Below are 18,324 nucleotides of genomic sequence, written 5' to 3'. Positions count from 1 at the left end.
CTCCAGGCTCCGGGAGGCGCGTGGTCAGATTGCCCTCATCAGTGCCCGGGCAAATGCCGGGGCCCTGGAGAGCCGGGGGGGCCCACTCGGCCTCGTCAGTTCTGGTGACCCTTGGCCAGGACCCACTCGCCTTAGTTCTGCTGCCCCCCGGGCCGAGTAGGAATCTGCAGCGCCGTCCCTTTAAGGAGCAAAGACTTCCTGGCTGAACTTAATCTGTGGGCGGAGCTACCGGCCGGCGTCCTGCTCATCCCACAGATGAGAGTTGCAGTGCCAGCCAGCGACCCCCAGCACAGCTCTTCTCTCCGGCGCTGTGTGGGCCCCCTCTCCACCGTGACCTGAGCGGTATGTGCCCTCCCCACCGCCCGATTTATGGGCCCTGGTGAGCTGTATGGGCTCTTCTCCCCCCCTAGGTGTATTCCCTGCAAAACCCCCCCTCCCCCCCGGTGCCGTATGTGCTGGGCCCCAGAGCCGCGTGTGTGTGTCTGTCTGTATGTATATATGTAGCAGAGCTATGTGTGTATGTATGTATATATGTAGCAGAGCTATGTATGTATATATGTAGCAGAGCTATGTGTGTATGTAGCAGAGCAATGTGTATGTATGTATATATGTAGCAGAGCTATGTGTGTCTGTATGTAGCAGTGCTATGTGTGTATGTAGCAGTGCTATGTGTGTATGTAGCAGTGCTATGTGTGTATGTAGCAGTGCTATGTGTGTATGTAGCAGTGCTATGTGTGTATGTAGCAGTGCTATGTGTGTATGTAGCAGTGCTATGTGTGTATGTAGCAGTGCTATGTGTGTATGTAGCAGTGCTATGTGTGTATGTAGCAGTGCTATGTGTGTATGTAGCAGTGCTATGTGTGTATGTAGCAGTGCTATGTGTGTATGTAGCAGTGCTATGTGTGTATGTATGTAGCAGAGCTATGTGTGTATGTATGTAGCAGAGCTATGTGTGTATGTATGTAGCAGAGCTATGTGTGTCTGTATGTAGCAGAGCTATGTGTGTCTGTATGTAGCAGTGCTATGTGTGTATGTATGTAGCAGAGCTATGTGTGTCTGTATGTAGCAGTGCTATGTGTGTATGTAGAAGAGCTATGTGTGTATGTATGTAGAAGAGCTATGTGTGTATGTATGTAGCAGAGCTATGTGTGTATGTATGTAGCAGAGCTATGTGTGTATGTATGTAGCAGAGCTATGTGTGTATGTATGTAGCAGAGCTATGTGTGTATGTATGTAGCAGAGCTATGTGTGTATGTATGTAGCAGAGCTATGTGTGTATGTATGTAGCAGAGCTATGTGTGTATGTATGTAGCAGAGCTATGTGTGTATGTATGTAGCAGAGCTATGTGTGTCTGTAGCAGAGCTATGTGTGTCTGTAGCAGAGCTATGTGTGTCTGTAGCAGAGCTATGTGTGTCTGTAGCAGAGCTATGTGTGTCTGTAGCAGAGCTATGTGTGTCTGTAGCAGAGCTATGTGTGTCTGTAGCAGAGCTATGTGTGTCTGTAGCAGAGCTATGTGTGTCTGTAGCAGAGCTATGTGTGTCTGTAGCAGAGCTATGTGTGTCTGTAGCAGAGCTATGTGTGTCTGTAGCAGAGCTATGTGTGTCTGTAGCAGAGCTATGTGTGTTTGTATGTATGCAGCAGAGCTGTGTGTCTGTAGGCATGTATAATGTGTATCTATGTATGTCAGTGTATATGGCTGTATAGATGTTTCCGTTCTATATGTATTTTTGTGAGTTTGTCTTTAAATATGTATGTATGTCTGCGTGTTGATGGGGCCCACTGGGACTCTTCCGCCCGGGGCCCACAAAAACCTGGAGCCGGCCCTGACCCTCATCACACGCTGCGTGTCGGGCAGGAAACAGAGGACAGATCCTGAAGCTCCGCACAGTGTAGGCAGCGGAACGCAGGAATCTCTCCTCTGTTCCTTGCCCGACACTTTTCTCTGTGACACACGCGCACCCTGATATCGTCAGTACGGCGCGCGTGTGTCATTTGAAAAGTTCCTGCCCGGAAGGAGAAGCTGCAGAGGCGGGGGCCGTATGGAGAGAGGCAGCGGCGGGGGCTCCTAGGAATACAACGTCGGCGCAGCCTGGCCATGTGAAGGAGAAGCAGCTCAGCGAGGGGCTCGTACGGAGGTGTCTGAGGACGGGAACGATAAAAAGAGAGGTGAGTGGTTACTAGTAACCTGCGGGGACAATGGGGGCGGGCAGGCAGGGGGCTGGGGGAGAGGGGTAACTTTTGACAAATATTTGGGGTGTAGTGGTTTAGTATATGGGAATGTAGTTTTACAGGTGTGGTATATGGGGGGGGGGTGTAGTGGTCTAGTTTTATAGGTGTGTAGTATAATACAGGTGTATATAGGAGTGTAGTATAATACTACACCCCTATATACACCTGTATTATACTACACCACTACACCCCTATATACACCTGTAATATACTACACCCCTATATACACCTGTATTATACTACACCACTACACCCCTATATACACCTGTATTATACTACACCCCTATATACACCTGTATTATACTACACCACTATATACACCTGTATTATACAGGTGTATATAGGGGTGTAGTAGTGTAGTATATTACAGGTGTATATAAGGGTGTAGTGGTGTAGTATATTACAGGTGTATATGGGGTGTAGTATATTACAGGTGCAGTGGTGTAGTATAATACAGGTGTTTATAGGGGTGTAGTGGTGTAGTATAATACAGGTGTAGTATATAGGAGTGTAGTATAATACAAGTGTAGTATATAGGGGTGTAGTGATGTAGTATAATACAAGTGTAGTATATAGGGGTGTAGTGATGTAGTATAATACAAGTGTAGTATATAGGGGTGTAGTGATGTAGTATAATACAAGTGTAGTATATAGGGGTGTAGTGATGTAGTATAATACAAGTGTAGTATATAGGGGTGTAGTGATGTAGTATAATACAAGTGTAGTATATAGGGGTGTAGTGATGTAGTATAATACAAGTGTAGTATATAGGGGTGTAGTGATGTAGTATAATACAAGTGTAGTATATAGGGGTGTAGTAATGTAGGTTATCACAGGTGTAGTATATAGTGATGTGCTGCAGTTTATTACAGGTGTAGTATATAGTGATGTAGCATATTACAGGTGTATATAGGGGTGTAGTGATGTAATATATAGTGGTATAGTATATAGAGGTGTAGTTTATTACAGGTGTAGTGTATACTGATGTATATTACAGGTGTAGTATGTGGCGGGTGTAGTGATGTAGTATATGGGGATTGTGTGTGTATGTATACATTGTGTGTATGTGTATATATATTATACACGCACAGTATATATGCGTGTTTGTGTGTACATATACATATACATATATATATGTGTAGAACCGAGTTAATTATATTAGTCCGGCCCTCTAAAACCATCCCAATTTCTCATGCGGCCCCATGGGAAAATTAATTGCCCACCCCTGCACTAAGGGGTACTTTGCACACTACAACATCGCAAGCCGATGGCAGCGATGCCGAGCGCGATAGTCCCCGCCCCCGTCGCAGCTGCGATATCTTGTGATAGCTGCCGTAGCGAACATTATAGCTATGGCAGCTTCACACGCACTTACCTGCACTGCGACGTCGCTCTGGCTGGCGACCCGCCTCTTTCCTAAGAGGGCGGGTCGTGCGGCGTCACAGCGACGTCACACGGCAGGCGGCCAATAGAAGCAGAGGGGCAGAGATGAGCGGGACATAAACATCCCGCCCACCTCCGTCCTTGCGCATAGCCGGCGTGAGCCGCGGGGTGCAGGTAAGGAGAGGTTCCTCGCTCCTGCGGCTTCACACACAGCGATGTGTGCGGCCGCATGAACGAGGAAAAACATCGGACCTGTCGCTGCCGCGACATTATGGAAACGACCGACACTACACCAATGATACGATTTCGACGCTTTTGCGTTCGTTAATCGTATAAAAAATGATTTACACACTCAGATAACCACAGCGACGCCGGATGTGCGTCACTTTCGATTTGACCCCACCAACATCGCAGCTGCGATGTCGTAGTGTGCAAAGTACCCCTTAGGCTATGTACCCGCGGATTTTGCTGCGGAAAACCTGCGGATTTATCTGCATTTTCTAGATAAATCCACAGGTTTTAGCATGCACAGACACTCCCCATGTTATCCTATTGGACATAAGGAGTGTGTGTCCATGCTGCAGTATGTGAGGCTGCGGAACATGCAGCGGATGTCCCGCAGCCGCACGTAACTACATGTCAATTATTCTTGCGGAAATATCTGTGGATGTCCCGCCTCTCCACTATGGAGATAGAGGCCAGGACTTCCGCAGGTAAGTCGCATGAATGTCCGCAGGTTTACCGCAGCTATTTCGCTGGAATCCCGCAGCTATGGATAGCTGTGGATTCTGGGGATCAGCTGCGGGAAACCTGCGGAAGTACCTGCGGATATATCCGCGGGTACATAGTCCCTTGGGCACATAGCCTAAGCGGACAAGGAATTTGTAAAATGAGTTCACATTGTATGAGAAGTGACTGCTCTCACCTTCTTTCCCCAACAGAAATGAATAGAAGCAGAGATGGTTGACAGTCAGGTATAGCCATCCTTGTCTGGGGACCCGTCCCTTCCAGTAGCTGCAGGAGTAATAATTGACCAGCTTCTCCACCTCTGGCATTCCAAATTGCTTCCGCATTTTCAGTTCTGCTTCCTTGAATTTTCCGGGATCCTCTTCATCTTTGGGCAGGAGGCTTTTATTCTCCTCAGCAATGATGCCCTGTCGTATCAAACAAAACTAAATTAAAACATTAAAGTCTGTACATTTAAAATCATAGATGGGGATACTTGATGGTTCTGAGTGATCTGTGGCCACCGAATGGGAGCCTGGAGAACCACCTCATATCTGATGGCATCCATGGCTCCTCTTTTGATTGCCCGGCCTGGAGCAATGTCAATGTTGCGGCGGGGTCCACATGGGAGGTCACACCAGGCCTGGCTGATCAAAGCAAAAACTAGAGATGCCGGGTGGTAGAAAGGTAACTTTCAGAACTCTTGTCTGACAGCCATGGATCACCGATGTGGCCACTGGAGAAACGGCTCGCACCATCTCTAGTGACCACCCAACGGACTTGTATACACTCTTCTAACTTGCCTTCTGACTAAGCATTCTGAGGCCCAGATAAAAACCAACAGCACCTGATGGACCCACTGCTCCATGCAGAGCCATTTCATCGGCAAGAAGACCCTCAAATAGGAACCCCCAATGCAGATGTGAACACAACTTTACGGTAAGGTCAAACATTTTTGACATGGATATTACAGATAGAAATATTTGAAAAGGACAAGAGAGGATGAGGTGTCATTTCCGCTTTCAGATCTTTTCAAATGGACAAAGTTGTATATTTCCTTCACCAAAAATGAATCAAGAACTGTCATGCACTGTGTGTATTCCATTGGATATTTATTTTAAGCCCTTAAGGATGTGGCCATTTATTTGCTTTTTCGATTATTTTTTTTTTTTCTACCCCTCTTCCAAAAGTTATAACTTTATTTTTCCATATAATGGCTAGTTTTATTTAGATTTTTTAAAGTTTACAATGTCATGTACTGAAAAATAAGAGGGAAATGATGTGAAATTGTAAGAGTAGATGGCTGCATTGTGGCCCTTTAGTAGGCCCTGCCTGGCATGCGACGATGGGCAATGTAACAGCCATGGCGATTTTGTAGACCGGTCTTTCAGGGCTTGCATGATGTTAAAATGTCATGTAAGCCCCCCAGCTTCGCTCTCACTTCCTTCACACAAAAAACGGACAACTGGAAGATGCTCCACTTCTTCCAGATTATAGATTTGTCTCAAGAAAGTGTGAAGTGGCCACTGATTGACTGCAGGACTTGTGTAGCAGATAAATGTCACGTGAGCCCCAGGAGACTCAACATAGCTGGAAGAGTGCCACACCAGAAATGTGTAAAAGGCTGTTGAGATTGGGTTATCCAAGAAGTGTAGAACCCCTCTAAATGCTCCGGTTAGAAATTTGACAGTAGCATTTAAGTGGCACCAGCAGAGTAAGGAACGAGCTTGGCTGCCGAGCCCCCTTCAACACCAGAAGCAACCTGTACAGAATATATTATAGTATATATTATATTAATATAGAGTGATAAACAGGTTAAGCGTATTTTGTTTTTTTACTTCTCTATAATCTGAGCTAACGACTGATTCTACTCGTACACAATCTGAATAAAATGTATTTTTCCAATTGAATGCATTTCTTGATTTCAAGACTAAACACTGGAGAATCACATTCACCGGTAAACCACAGCCCCAGAGGGAGATCCGTCTCTAAGGCTATGTGCACACGCTGCGTTTTTTTGACGCTGCGTTTTTGTGCGTTTTTGGCCGCTAAAAGCGCACAAAAACGCACCTGCGTCGAAAAAACGCGGCAAAAAACGCACGCGTTTTGCCGCGATTTGGTGCGTTTTTTTGCTGCGTTTTGCTCACTGCGTCCTTATGCGTTTTTTATCAGTGAACAAAAAAAAAAAAAAAAAGGTCTGATGTCATTTCCTTCTTCAATGTGTTCTTCATTCTCCACTAGTGTATGCAGAAGAGCAGACAGCTGCAGAACTACAAGGCTCAGCATCCTCGATCCAATAGTGTATGCAGGACAGCAGCTGTCGAACTACAAGGCTCAGCATCCTCCATCCAATAGTGTATGCAGGAGAGCAGACAGCAGCTGTCGAACTACAAGGCTCAGCATCCTCCTTCCAGGACTGTATGCAGGATTTCTTTGCCCCCCCCAAAAAAAAAAAAAAATGACGTGGGCTTCGCCATATTTTTGTATGCTAGCCGGGTACAGCAGGCAGGTACGGGCTGCCCCCAACCCCCAGCTGCCTATTTGTACCCGGCTGGGAACCAAAAATATAGGGAAGCCCTTTTTTTTTAAATTATTTCATGAATTTCATGAAATAATTTAAAAAAAAAAAAATGACGTGAGCTTCGCCCCATTTTTGAGTCCAGCCGGGTACAACTAGGCAGCTGGGGATTGGAATCCACAGTGCAGGGTGCCCAAGCTTTCTGGGCACCCCCGCTGTGAATTGCAGTCCCGCAGCCACCCCAGAAAATGGCGCTTTCATAGAAGCGCCATCTTCTGGCGCTGTATCCAACTCTTCCGGCTGCCCTGATGCCGGGTGGCTAGCCAGGTAATAATGGAGTTAGGGCTAGCTGTATATTATCAGCTAGCCCTAAGCCCGAAATTCATGGTGTCACGCCAATATTAGACATGGCCACCATGAATTTCTAGTAAAGATAAAAAAAAAAAACACAACACAGAAAAATATTTTTATTAGAAATAAAACACAACACAATTAGTGACTCCATCTTTATTGAAATAAAGAACCCCCCCCTCCGCAGTAATCCTGGGTTAGGGTCCCGCGCCGTCCAATCCGGAACCAATATCATCTGATCGGTTTGCTGGAAGGCAAAGCGATCAGATGATCTGTCAGGATCAAGTGCCTGAATCCCATCACACATCAGCTGATTGCATAAACGCCGATTATACAATCAGCAGATGCATCAGTAGAAAAAAAAAAAAAATAATACTCACTTATGTGCTGAATTACCGGCAGCTCCCGGAGCGATGGGGCGGGAGTCTGATCCTGTCCGATCGCTGCAGCAGCTGCCGGTAATCAGGGATGAAGTCTCCTGACGCATCCGCTGATACCGGCCGGGCGCCCGCGTCAGCCCGAGACTCGATCAGCTGATGCGTCAGGTGACTGCATCAGGTGATCCATCGCCAGGTCCTGCAAGCAAGGTCCTGCCCCGGGGAGACTGCACACAGCTGGAGCGGGGGTGGCGATACCGTGAGAGGAGATGGGAGCGGGCATGGCACCGGGAGGCTGCAGACAGGTGAGTATAACTTTTTTTTTTATTCTACTGTTAACTTTTGTTTTCGCAGCCGCTTCCACCTCCTGCCTGTACATGGCGCCGCACGGCAGCATACATGCACAGGACGGGAGATGGACGCGGCGGTGACGGTACCGGGAGGATTCATGCTTCTGTCTATACTGACAGAAGGAATCCTCTTCCTGTACACGTCACTTTACTACCCACCTCCTGCGCTTATAGCTGCGTTTTTGGTCTTAGAAGCGCACCAAAACGCAGCTATTTGCGTTTCTCATTGCGTCTTTCAACATCCCATTGAACTCAATGGATGAAAAGCGCAGTGAAAAACGCGGGAATAATTGACATGCTGCGTTTTTGTGGTCACCACAAAAACGCAGCTGAAAAAAAACGCTGTGTGGGGACAGCAAAAATGAAAACTCATAGACTTTGCTGGGGAAGCAAAGTCATGCAGTTTTGAGGCCAAAAACGCACCCGAAAAACGCGCAAAAACGCCGAGAAAAACGCACCGTGTGCACATAGCCTAAAACTGTGGTTTTCTACATCACATCACCCTGATCTCACTAATTTAAATAAACAGGAGTTGCACTAGAAGACGTCCTCCCGTACGTGATGTCTGAAGCCGGAGATGTATCACTGAGGAAACTGAAGGTTTAATTTATAAAAAAAAAAAAAAAAAGGAAGGAAAACATGGACAGCAAACCATACAATCATCTCAGGGTGACGCTAGCAAGACTAAAACTTCCTCTGAAGCTGTAACTTCTGACATAGGAGAGTTCAGATTGAACCATGACCGGCAGATACCAGCTGTGTTGCACAGCCAGCATCAGCCAGTAACAGCAGCAATGCAATACAGGCTCAGATTACTACCATTAACCCAGTTGTCCCATTTGGGCTGTGTACAATTCTGTTCCACATACCCATCAGCCAACCTGATGCCCAACCATGGGTTGTTGATAGATTGCCATGCTGATACTCCTATGAAGCCCAGTCATGGGTTGGGCTTCATAGAAAACCATGACTTTAAATATCAAAATGCCAGAATTGGCAATTTGTTCATCGCCCCCTAATCATTGCAAAAAAAGTAGATTTTTGGTACTCGGCGTAAAATCTCCTTCTTGAAGCCTTCATTGGGGGGGACGCAGGAATGCATGGGTGTATGCTGCTGCAACTAGGAGGCCGACACTAGGCAATAAAAAAATAATCTCCTCCCCAGTAGGATACATCCACCAACAGGAGTCAGGCTGATCAGTTAGTGTGAAAGCAGCCTAATAAAATAGACTAGCCCAACAGAGAATCTATAAAGGGTGAGTTCTGTGTCCCCCAATGAAGACTCAAAGATTTTACCCAAAATCTATTTTTCTGTCGCTTCATTGGGGAACACAGGAAATCATGGGAAGTCGAAATGCAGTCCACAAGGGTGGGAAGAGAAAGGGACTAGAAAAAAAAAAATTAAAATGTGGGGGGCTCCAGTGGGAATTGCATAGTGAACCTTGTTCTGTAGCACGTGTGGATGCAGATTAAAAATGAACTCATCTACCAGCCAAATTTAGGTGCCTAGGTATATTACTAATGGCCTCTGATTCAATGGGTTCTGAACGCTAAGAGACACGCACCTAAGAGGGATCTGGCTGCCCCTCGGCTGCCATCTAGTGGATTTCTTACTGGCGAGTATGAAAAATGGAGTCGGAAAAACTTGGAGGCGGAGGGACACTGAAAGCACAAGCAGAGTACCCGTGCGGCAGACCGATAGGCTAGGAGCAAACCAGCACAGGGGCGAGGGAGGGAGATACAGGACATTCACTGCCGGAACCTTTTTTTTTTGTTTTGTATTGTTTTTACACACGGGAGCCCCCTTAACTGGCTGGGACCTGGGGAAAGAGAAGGTACCTGTCCTGAAGGCCCCTGAATCCTTCATAGCTTGAGAAAGATGGTAGTCAGGAGTCCTGAGAAAGGGAGTCACCGGAATAGTGGACCATCTTAACTCCTGGCATGTGTCTCGCTATGGTGGACGAGCGGGCTGGAGGTAGGTGAAAAATGGGAGACTGTTCCAAGGATCCCGGGAGGAGTCTATGTGAATGGATGTATGGTGGATGATCGGGCTGGGGAAGGACGGCGAGGACCATCCATCCAAGTGGGTGCCCTCAGACATTCTTGATGTGTTGGGAGGGGGGGGGGGGGGTAGGGTCCTACTGAACAGGCCAGAGAGGGTACCATGTGGACCATATACTGGTGGGATGACAGAGTGAGCGATTACACTCTGTTGTCCAAGTCACAAGCTGTATTTGAAAGCAAAGGGGACATCAAGAAGAAAAAAACCCAACAAACTTAAAAGTAGAAATGGTGGTGGGTGCAGCCCTGTGTCTGCCTCCTACAGACACGAAGCTAAAACTGATCACCTTGACTCTGGTTGGGAGGTGTATCCTACAGAGGAGGAGATAACTTTGTTTATTGCCTAGTGGCAGCAGCATACACCCATAGGTTCCTGTGTCCCCAATCAAGAAATAAAGAAAAAGTGATCAAAATGTTGTATATATTCCAAAACTGCTTACACAGGCCTCAAACAGCTTAATTGGCAAAAATAGTTAAACATTACGTCTCTCCAAAAAAGGGTCACAAAATTTTGGATAAAATAATTTCAAAGCAAATGCTCTATAATAAAAGCAATGTTAGGTTCTCTGTGCATACACGCCCTGCCTTATGTATATACACCTGGCCCTATAGATGAGGACATTGCATATTACTGTCGTTATTACATGGATTTTTCCTTTGACGAAGGTTGTGATGTCATCCTCGGTCTCAAAGTTGGAGAGGGTCTGCAGCAGATTGCTCTCCAGCCACTCCCAGTGCTCAGTGATGTCTTTTCGGGATGATCCTGGAATGAGAAAAGTATCAGCGGTCATTAGTACACCATGTACCCTTTTAATTACTAATAGAAATTCAAGGGAGCCAAGAAACCCAATTGAAGCAGAACATTCAGGATACATAAGATGCTGATATACAAAGACATACAGATAGGGACCTTAGATTGTGAGCCCCAATGGGGACAGTGTTACCAATGTATGTAAAGTGCTATGGAATTAATAGCGCTATATAAATGAATAAATTATTATTAAATTATTATTATATATGAGCCATCAGCTCAGAAGAGGAGAGAGAACGGTTAAAAAAAAAAAAAAAAAAATATTTAGATAGATAGAGGGGCTGGTTCTGATGGCAAACTACGGATGAGCCAAGCTCCACGTGGAGCCTTTTGTACTCGTCCACTTCGAAGACGGTTGCCATTTTTCCCCAAAAAGACATTGGACTACGAGGACAATCATTCTTCAACACTTGTGCAAAGGTTACATTTTCAAATTTACAAGCAGGTGCTAGCTGTATAACACAGCTGGCACTGTGTGGAGCAGGATCAACTCATATACCAGCAATAGGACAGTTAATCACAGAAGGAGTTAAAGGGGTTGTCCAGAACTTTTACATGGATCCGTCGGATAGGTCATCAATACACGATTGGTGGCCGTGTGACTTCCCTCACCCTTTCTGCTGGTTAGTTGTTACCGATGTCAGTGGGAAGCAACTGGTTGCAAAGCTGCACAGCTTTGGTCTCCCGTCAGGTCTCCCGTCAGGTCTCCCGTCAGGTCTCCCGTCAGGTCTCCCGTCAGGTCTCCCGTCAGGTCTCCCGTCAGGTCTCCCGTCAGGTCTCCCGTCAGGTCTCCACGCAATACGGGTTTTGGACGTGTGCGCCGATGGGGCCATTGACTATAATGGTGCAGATTGTGTGCCCTGTTGTGCACCAGTTTCAAAAATATATGCTTTCCGGAGGCGGACATATAGACGCAGGGGGGTCCGCCTCCAGTAATCATATACTTCCAAAAACGGTACACGACAGAGCACATGGTGACTCCGCCTGCACCATTATAGTCAACACCTCCATCGGGGGGGGGGGGGGGGGCCTTCGGACGGAAGACCCGTCAGGAGCACTGAACGGAGATCGGAACACAGAGTGAAAGCGGCCTAAGGGTATGTGCGCACGTTGCTTTTTACCTGCTTTTTTGCTGCTTTTTCTTCTGCGCTGTTTAATGCCAAAATGGATGTGTTCTTCTATTCAAGCAAAGTCTATGGGAATTTGGGTTTCTTGTTCACACTATGTTGTTCAAAATGCTGCCTTTTTGTGGCAGAACTTTGGTCAAAAACTCAGCTTTGCAGTGCAAAACCCAAATGGCAAGAACAATTGACATGTTGCTTCTTTGAAAAGCTGAGTTTTTGACCAAAGTTCTGCCACAAAAAGGCAGCATTTTGAACAACATAGTGTGAACAAGAAACCCAAATTCCCATAGACTTTGCTTGAATTGAAGAACACATCCATTTTGGCATTAAACAGCGCAGAAGAAAAAGCAGCAAAAAAGCAGGTAAAAAGCAACGTGCGCACATACCCTTAATCTATAGTATAGTGGCCACACCTGGGTCCTGCTAACCACCCCGAACTGATTTGAAGGTGACGACGCTCCTCAAGTGGTAATATCCATCTGCCGCCAGTGCCAGGGGTAATAGGTGACGCGCCCCCACCCATCAGTCACATACTGGTGACCTCTCCTGAGGTTAGGCCATTAATGTAAGTCCTGGACACCCCCTTTAATACAGGTCAGTGTTCTATCCGTTGGGTGCACTAACAGCACAATGACTGAATACTGCAATCTGAACAAGGCTTTAGTTCAGATACATTTTTTCCTCTTACCGCAGGCCACTGTCCAATAGATTTGAGATTCCTGCGTCTGGTGCAATATTCGATAAGGAGCAACGCGGGCGCTGGAGTCCAGCACAACATCAAGAGTCCCCACGAGCAAGCCTAGAGAAAGGGGAATAGTGAGAACAGCAGCGTCTCATCACCATTATCATGTGACAGGTATTGTGTAAACCGTCAGCATGTGACTGCTCATCATTTGGCAAAAAACAATACACAGAAAGTGTCTCACAAAGGTCAATATATCTTTGTACCGTGTTAGCCAGTAGAGATAAAAAAATTGTTTAAAAGAACAGAGAGTCCTCAGTGGTTGATACCTTTTAATGGCTAACTGAAAAGATGGTAATAATTGCAAGCTTTCGAGACTACTCAGGTCTCTTCATCAGGCATGGTATAACACAAAATCTGAAGAGTCACGTATTTATACACAACAGGACTTAGAATAGTGCAGTAAAAAAAAAAAAAAAAAAAAAAAAAAAAAAACAAAAAAAAACAAGTTATATGAAACAGAACTATCTCTATGGCAGGGGGACAAGCTGTTCTAGCCATAAATACTGCTGCAGTTCAGTGTGAAAGTTTTATTGTCCTTTGATAAGGGTCTGGTCCAGCCCTGGACCAGACCCTTATCAAAGGACAATAAAACTTTCACACTGAACTGCAGCAGTATTTATGGCTAGAACAGCTTGTCCCCCTGCCATAGAGATAGTTCTGTTTCATATAACTTGTTTTTTTTTGTTTTTTTTTTTTTTTACTGCACTATTCTAAGTCCTGTTGTGTATAAATACGTGACTCTTCAGATTTTGTGTTATACCATGCCTGATGAAGAGACCTGAGTAGTCTCGAAAGCTTGCAATTATTACCATCTTTTCAGTTAGCCATTAAAAGGTATCAACCACTGAGGACTCTCTGTTCTTTTAAACAATTTTTTTATCACAAAGGTCAGACGTTCACTCCGTGTGCTCCGCACTACACGCAGCCAACACACACCCAAGTATTACAGGTTTACAAGCAAGTCTGTAAAGTAGATAAGATCTAAACAGGCAGAGAGGTCAAAGGGAACCCGTCACCTGGATATTGCCACCTAATCTAAAAGCAGCATAACGTAGGGGCAGAGCCCCTGATTCCACTGAGGTGTCACTAACTTGGCTGCTGGCTGTATTTTAGCTAAAATCATTGTTTTATCAGCAGGAGATTATCACTAGATGAGTTGTAAACTTAGCAGTCCTCCATATTCTCTATAACTCTACCATCAACACGAATTGGCAGCTTTCTGCCTATGCACAGTGTACACAGAACACCGCCAGTGGTGTTGGCAGGGTTATACAGAGCTCAGCAGCAGATAAAGCATCAATTTTATTAAAACTGCAGCAAGCAGCCCAGTGTGTGACATAACTGGAATCAGGAGCTCTGACCCTACCTCATGCTGCTCTCAGTTGGGGAAGCAAAAACCAGGTAACAGATTCTCTTCACAGAGGCACCCCAAATATTGGACATTTTTGGCAATGTTGGGACCCAGCAGTAACAGTAGATATAAATACATAAAAAAAAAAGTCCACACATTCCTGTTAAAATGTCAGGCTTTTGTCATTGGAAAAAAAATAAATAAAAATAATAATAATAATTTTATATATAGCTAGATACAGACACACACATATTAACAGCAGCTTTTTCCACCTTAATGTCACCAATATCTGTAGATATCCAATGAGGGACAAACATCTTTTTGGGTGGGAAAAAGAAATATAAAGAACTAAAATAATATGGCTGCATAAGTATGCACACCCGTAGACTAAAACTTTGTTAAAGGGAACCTGTCACCAGAATATGCATTCTGACCTATCAGCAGACACGTGTGCCCTAATTACACCTCCCTACCCATCCCTGTGCTGTAAAATTGTATAATATGAAAGTAATAAAAAACGTTTTATTACCTTCATATTTCCTATGTAAATTAGAGAGCCGCTGGCCACATGGGCGGCGCCTTGCCCTATGGACGTCTGCATACTTTCCGTGGTCTCACGCCCCTGTGGGCGTGATACCATGGAGTCAGATGAGCGACGTCCCCGTCGCGCATTCTATCTTGCGCACGTTTATACTTACCATTGTGGCAGGCTTCTCTTCCGGGTTCTCCTTGTCAGTTTCAGACGCGCACTGCGCATGCGCAGTGAGTGTCTGAAGCCGGCGAGTGAACACCCGGAAAAGAAGCCTGCCACATTGCACGCAGGATAGAATGAGCGACGGGGACGTCGCTCATGTGACTGCATGGTATCATGCCCACAGGGGCATGATACCCATAGGGCAAGGCGCCGCCCATGTGGCCAGCGGCTAATTTACATAGGAAATATGAAGAGATATATTATCTATCTATCTATTATCTATCTATCTCCAGAAAGTCACATTGTAGGATTTTTAAATAAATAATTTACATTTTATTGCATGAAATACGTGTTTGATACAATAGAAAACCAGAACTTAATATTTGGTGAAAACCTTTGTTTGCAATTACAGAGGTCAGACGTTCCCTGTAGTTCTTGCCCAGGTTTGCACACACTGCAGCAGGGGTTTTGGCGACTCCTCCATACAGATCTTCTAGGTTTCGGGGCGGTCTCTGGACAACATTGGGTTTCAGTTTCCTTCAAAGATTTTCTATTAGGTTCAGGTCTGGAGACTTTATAGGCCACTCCAGGACCTTGAAATGCTTCTTACGGAGCCGCTCCTTAGTTGCCCTGGCTGTGTGTTTCGGGTCATTGTCACGCTGGAAGAGAAAGACATGACCCATCTTCAATGCTCTTACTGAGAGAAGGAGATTGTTGGCCAGAACCTTGTGATACAAGACCCCATCCATCCTATTGTCCTGTCTCTTTTTGCAGAAACTCACCCCCAAAGTGTGATGTTTACACACCGATTCTTCACGGGTGGGACGCTGTTCTTGGAGTTGTCCTCATCCTTCCAGCAAACACAGTGAATGGAGTTGATACCAAAAAAGTTGTTTTGGTCTCATCTGACCACACGACTGTCTCCCATGCCTCTTCTGCATCATCCAGATGGTCATTGGTGTACTTCAAACAGCCCTGGACATGTGCTGGTGTGAGCAGGGGGACCTTGTACGCCCTCCTGCAAGATTTTAATCCATGACGGCATAGTGCGTTACTAATGGTAATCTTTGAGACTGTGGTCTTAACTCTCTGCAAGTCATTGACCAGGTCCTCCCATGTAGTTCTGGGCTGGTTCCTGACCTTCCTCAGATTCCTCCTTACCCCACAAGCCAAGATCTTGCATGGAGCCCCAGACCAAGTAAGATTGACAGTCATCTTTTGTTTCTTCCATTCTCTAATAATTGCACCAACAGTTGTTGCCTTCTCACCAAGCTGCTTGCCTATTGTCCTGGAGCCCATGCAAAGCCTTGTATGGGTCTACAGTTTTGTTCCTGGTGTCCTTAGGCAGCTCTTTGGTCTTAGGCTACTTTCACACATCAGTTTTCTGTATTCAGGCACAGTCCTTTTTTTTCCTGATCCAACGGATCCTGAAAAAAAAGTGAAAACCGTATCCATCGGATCAGTTTTTTTAACGGATCCGTTATGCCGGATCCGTTAAAAAACGGATCCGGTGGATACGGTTTGCATCCGTTTTTGCATCCTTTTCGTCCGTTTTTTGGCTGGATCCGTTTTGTTAATTACATTGGAGCATGCTCAGTTTAGAAAAACGGATCCGGCGGCCGCATCCGTTTTTTACCGCATTACGCCGGATCCGGCATCCATAGGCTTCTATTGTAAAACACGCCATATCGCGCCGGATCCGGCGCGATGCGTTTTTTTTGCCGGACAAAAAAACGTTGCAAGCTACGTTGCCTCCGGCCGCCGCTTTAACTAATTTTGCCGCATCCGGAAAAAAACGGATGCAACGCAAAGCCATCCGGTACAATCCGGTAACAATGCAAGTCTATGGGGAAAAAACGGATGCGGTACTGGATCCGTTTTACCCGTTTTTTTCCGGATTGAACCTGATGGCAAAAAACTGATGTGTGAAAGTAGCCTTAGCCATGGTGGAGAGGTTGGAGTGTGATTGCTGTGTGTTCAGGTGTATTTTATACAGATAATGAGGGCAGAGAAGGAGCTTCTTAAAGAAAAGATAACAGGTCTGTGAGGCAGAATTCTTGCTGGTTGATCTAATACTTATTTCATACAATAAAATGCTAATTAATTATTTTAAAAAAAAATCATACAATGGGATTTTCTGGATTTTTTTTTTTAATTCTGTCGGTCACAGTTGCAGTGTACCTACGGTAAAATTACAGACCTCTCCATTATTTGTAGGTGGGAAAATTTGCAAAATCAGCAAAGGATCAAATACTTATTTTTCCCAAACTGTAGTGTATGCTTCAGTATATACGGGGCCAGTATACACAGCGCTACACACGGGGCCAGTATCCACAGCGCTACACACGGGGCCAGTATCCACAGCGCTACACACGGGGCCAGTATCCACAGCGCTACACACGGGGCCAGTATCCACAGCGCTACACACGGGGCCAGTATCCACAGCGCTACACACGGGGCCAGTATACACAGCGCTACACACGGGGCCAGTATACACAGCGCTACACACGGGGCCAGTATCCACAGCGCTACACACGGGGCCAGTATCCACAGCGCTACACACGGGGCCAGTATACACAGCGCTACACACGGGGCCAGTATACACAGCGCTACACACGGGGCCAGTATACACAGCGCTACACACGGGGCCAGTATACACAGCGCTACACACGGGGCCAGTATACACAGCGCTACACACGGGGCCAGTATACACAGCGCTACACACGGGGCCAGTATACACAGCGCTACACACGGGGCCAGTATACACAGCGCTACACACGGGGCCAGTATACACAGCGCTACACACGGGGCCAGTATACACAGCGCTACACACGGGGCCAGTATACACAGCGCTACACACGGGGCCAGTATACACAGCGCTACACACGGGGCCAGTATACACAGCGCTACACACGGGGCCAGTATACACAGCGCTACACACGGGGCCAGTATACACAGCGCTACACACGGGGCCAGTATACACAGCGCTACACACGGGGCCAGTATACACAGCGCTACACACGGGGCCAGTATACACAGCGCTACACACGGGGCCAGTATACACAGCGCTACACACGGGGCCAGTATACACAGCGCTACACACGGGGCCAGTATACACAGCGCTACACACGGGGCCAGTATACACAGCGCTACACACGGGGCCAGTATACACAGCGCTACACACGGGGCCAGTATACACAGCGCTACACACGGGGCCAGTATACACAGCGCTACACACGGGGCCAGTATACACAGCGCTACACACGGGGCCAGTATACACAGCGCTACACACGGGGCCAGTATACACAGCGCTACACACGGGGCCAGTATACACAGCGCTACACACGGGGCCAGTATACACAGCGCTACACACGGGGCCAGTATACACAGCGCTACACACGGGGCCAGTATACACAGCGCTACACACGGGGCCAGTATACACAGCGCTACACACGGGGCCAGTATACACAGCGCTACATACGGGGCCAGTATACACAGCGCTACACACTCGGCCAGTATACACAGTGTACACACCAGTATATAAAAGGGCACTATATACAGGGGCAGTATACACTGCAGTATATAAAGGGGAACTATATACAA

General features: G+C 46.4%; 1 protein-coding gene across 4 annotated transcripts in view; it reads right to left on the bottom strand.

Annotated features, from left to right (window-relative positions):
* TBC1D9B (TBC1 domain family member 9B) overlaps positions 1-18,324 on the bottom strand; it is a 188,980-nt gene that overhangs the window by 170,149 nt on the left and 507 nt on the right. For all 4 annotated transcript variants that reach the window (XM_075344376.1, XM_075344377.1, XM_075344379.1 and 1 more), the window contains exons 2-4: positions 12,620-12,730; positions 10,641-10,759; positions 4,539-4,767 (exon numbers count right to left, since the gene is read on the bottom strand). In XM_075344376.1, the coding sequence (XP_075200491.1) occupies positions 4,539-4,767; positions 10,641-10,759; positions 12,620-12,730 (459 nt within the window). The remainder of the gene's footprint in view (positions 1-4,538; positions 4,768-10,640; positions 10,760-12,619; positions 12,731-18,324) is intronic.

The sequence above is a fragment of the Anomaloglossus baeobatrachus genome, chromosome 4 (genome assembly GCF_048569485.1).
Source record: "Anomaloglossus baeobatrachus isolate aAnoBae1 chromosome 4, aAnoBae1.hap1, whole genome shotgun sequence".
Classification (NCBI taxonomy): domain Eukaryota; kingdom Metazoa; phylum Chordata; class Amphibia; order Anura; family Aromobatidae; genus Anomaloglossus; species Anomaloglossus baeobatrachus.
The sequence above is the reverse complement of the archived record's forward strand: the minus strand, read 5'-3'. Positions and strand labels throughout refer to the sequence as shown.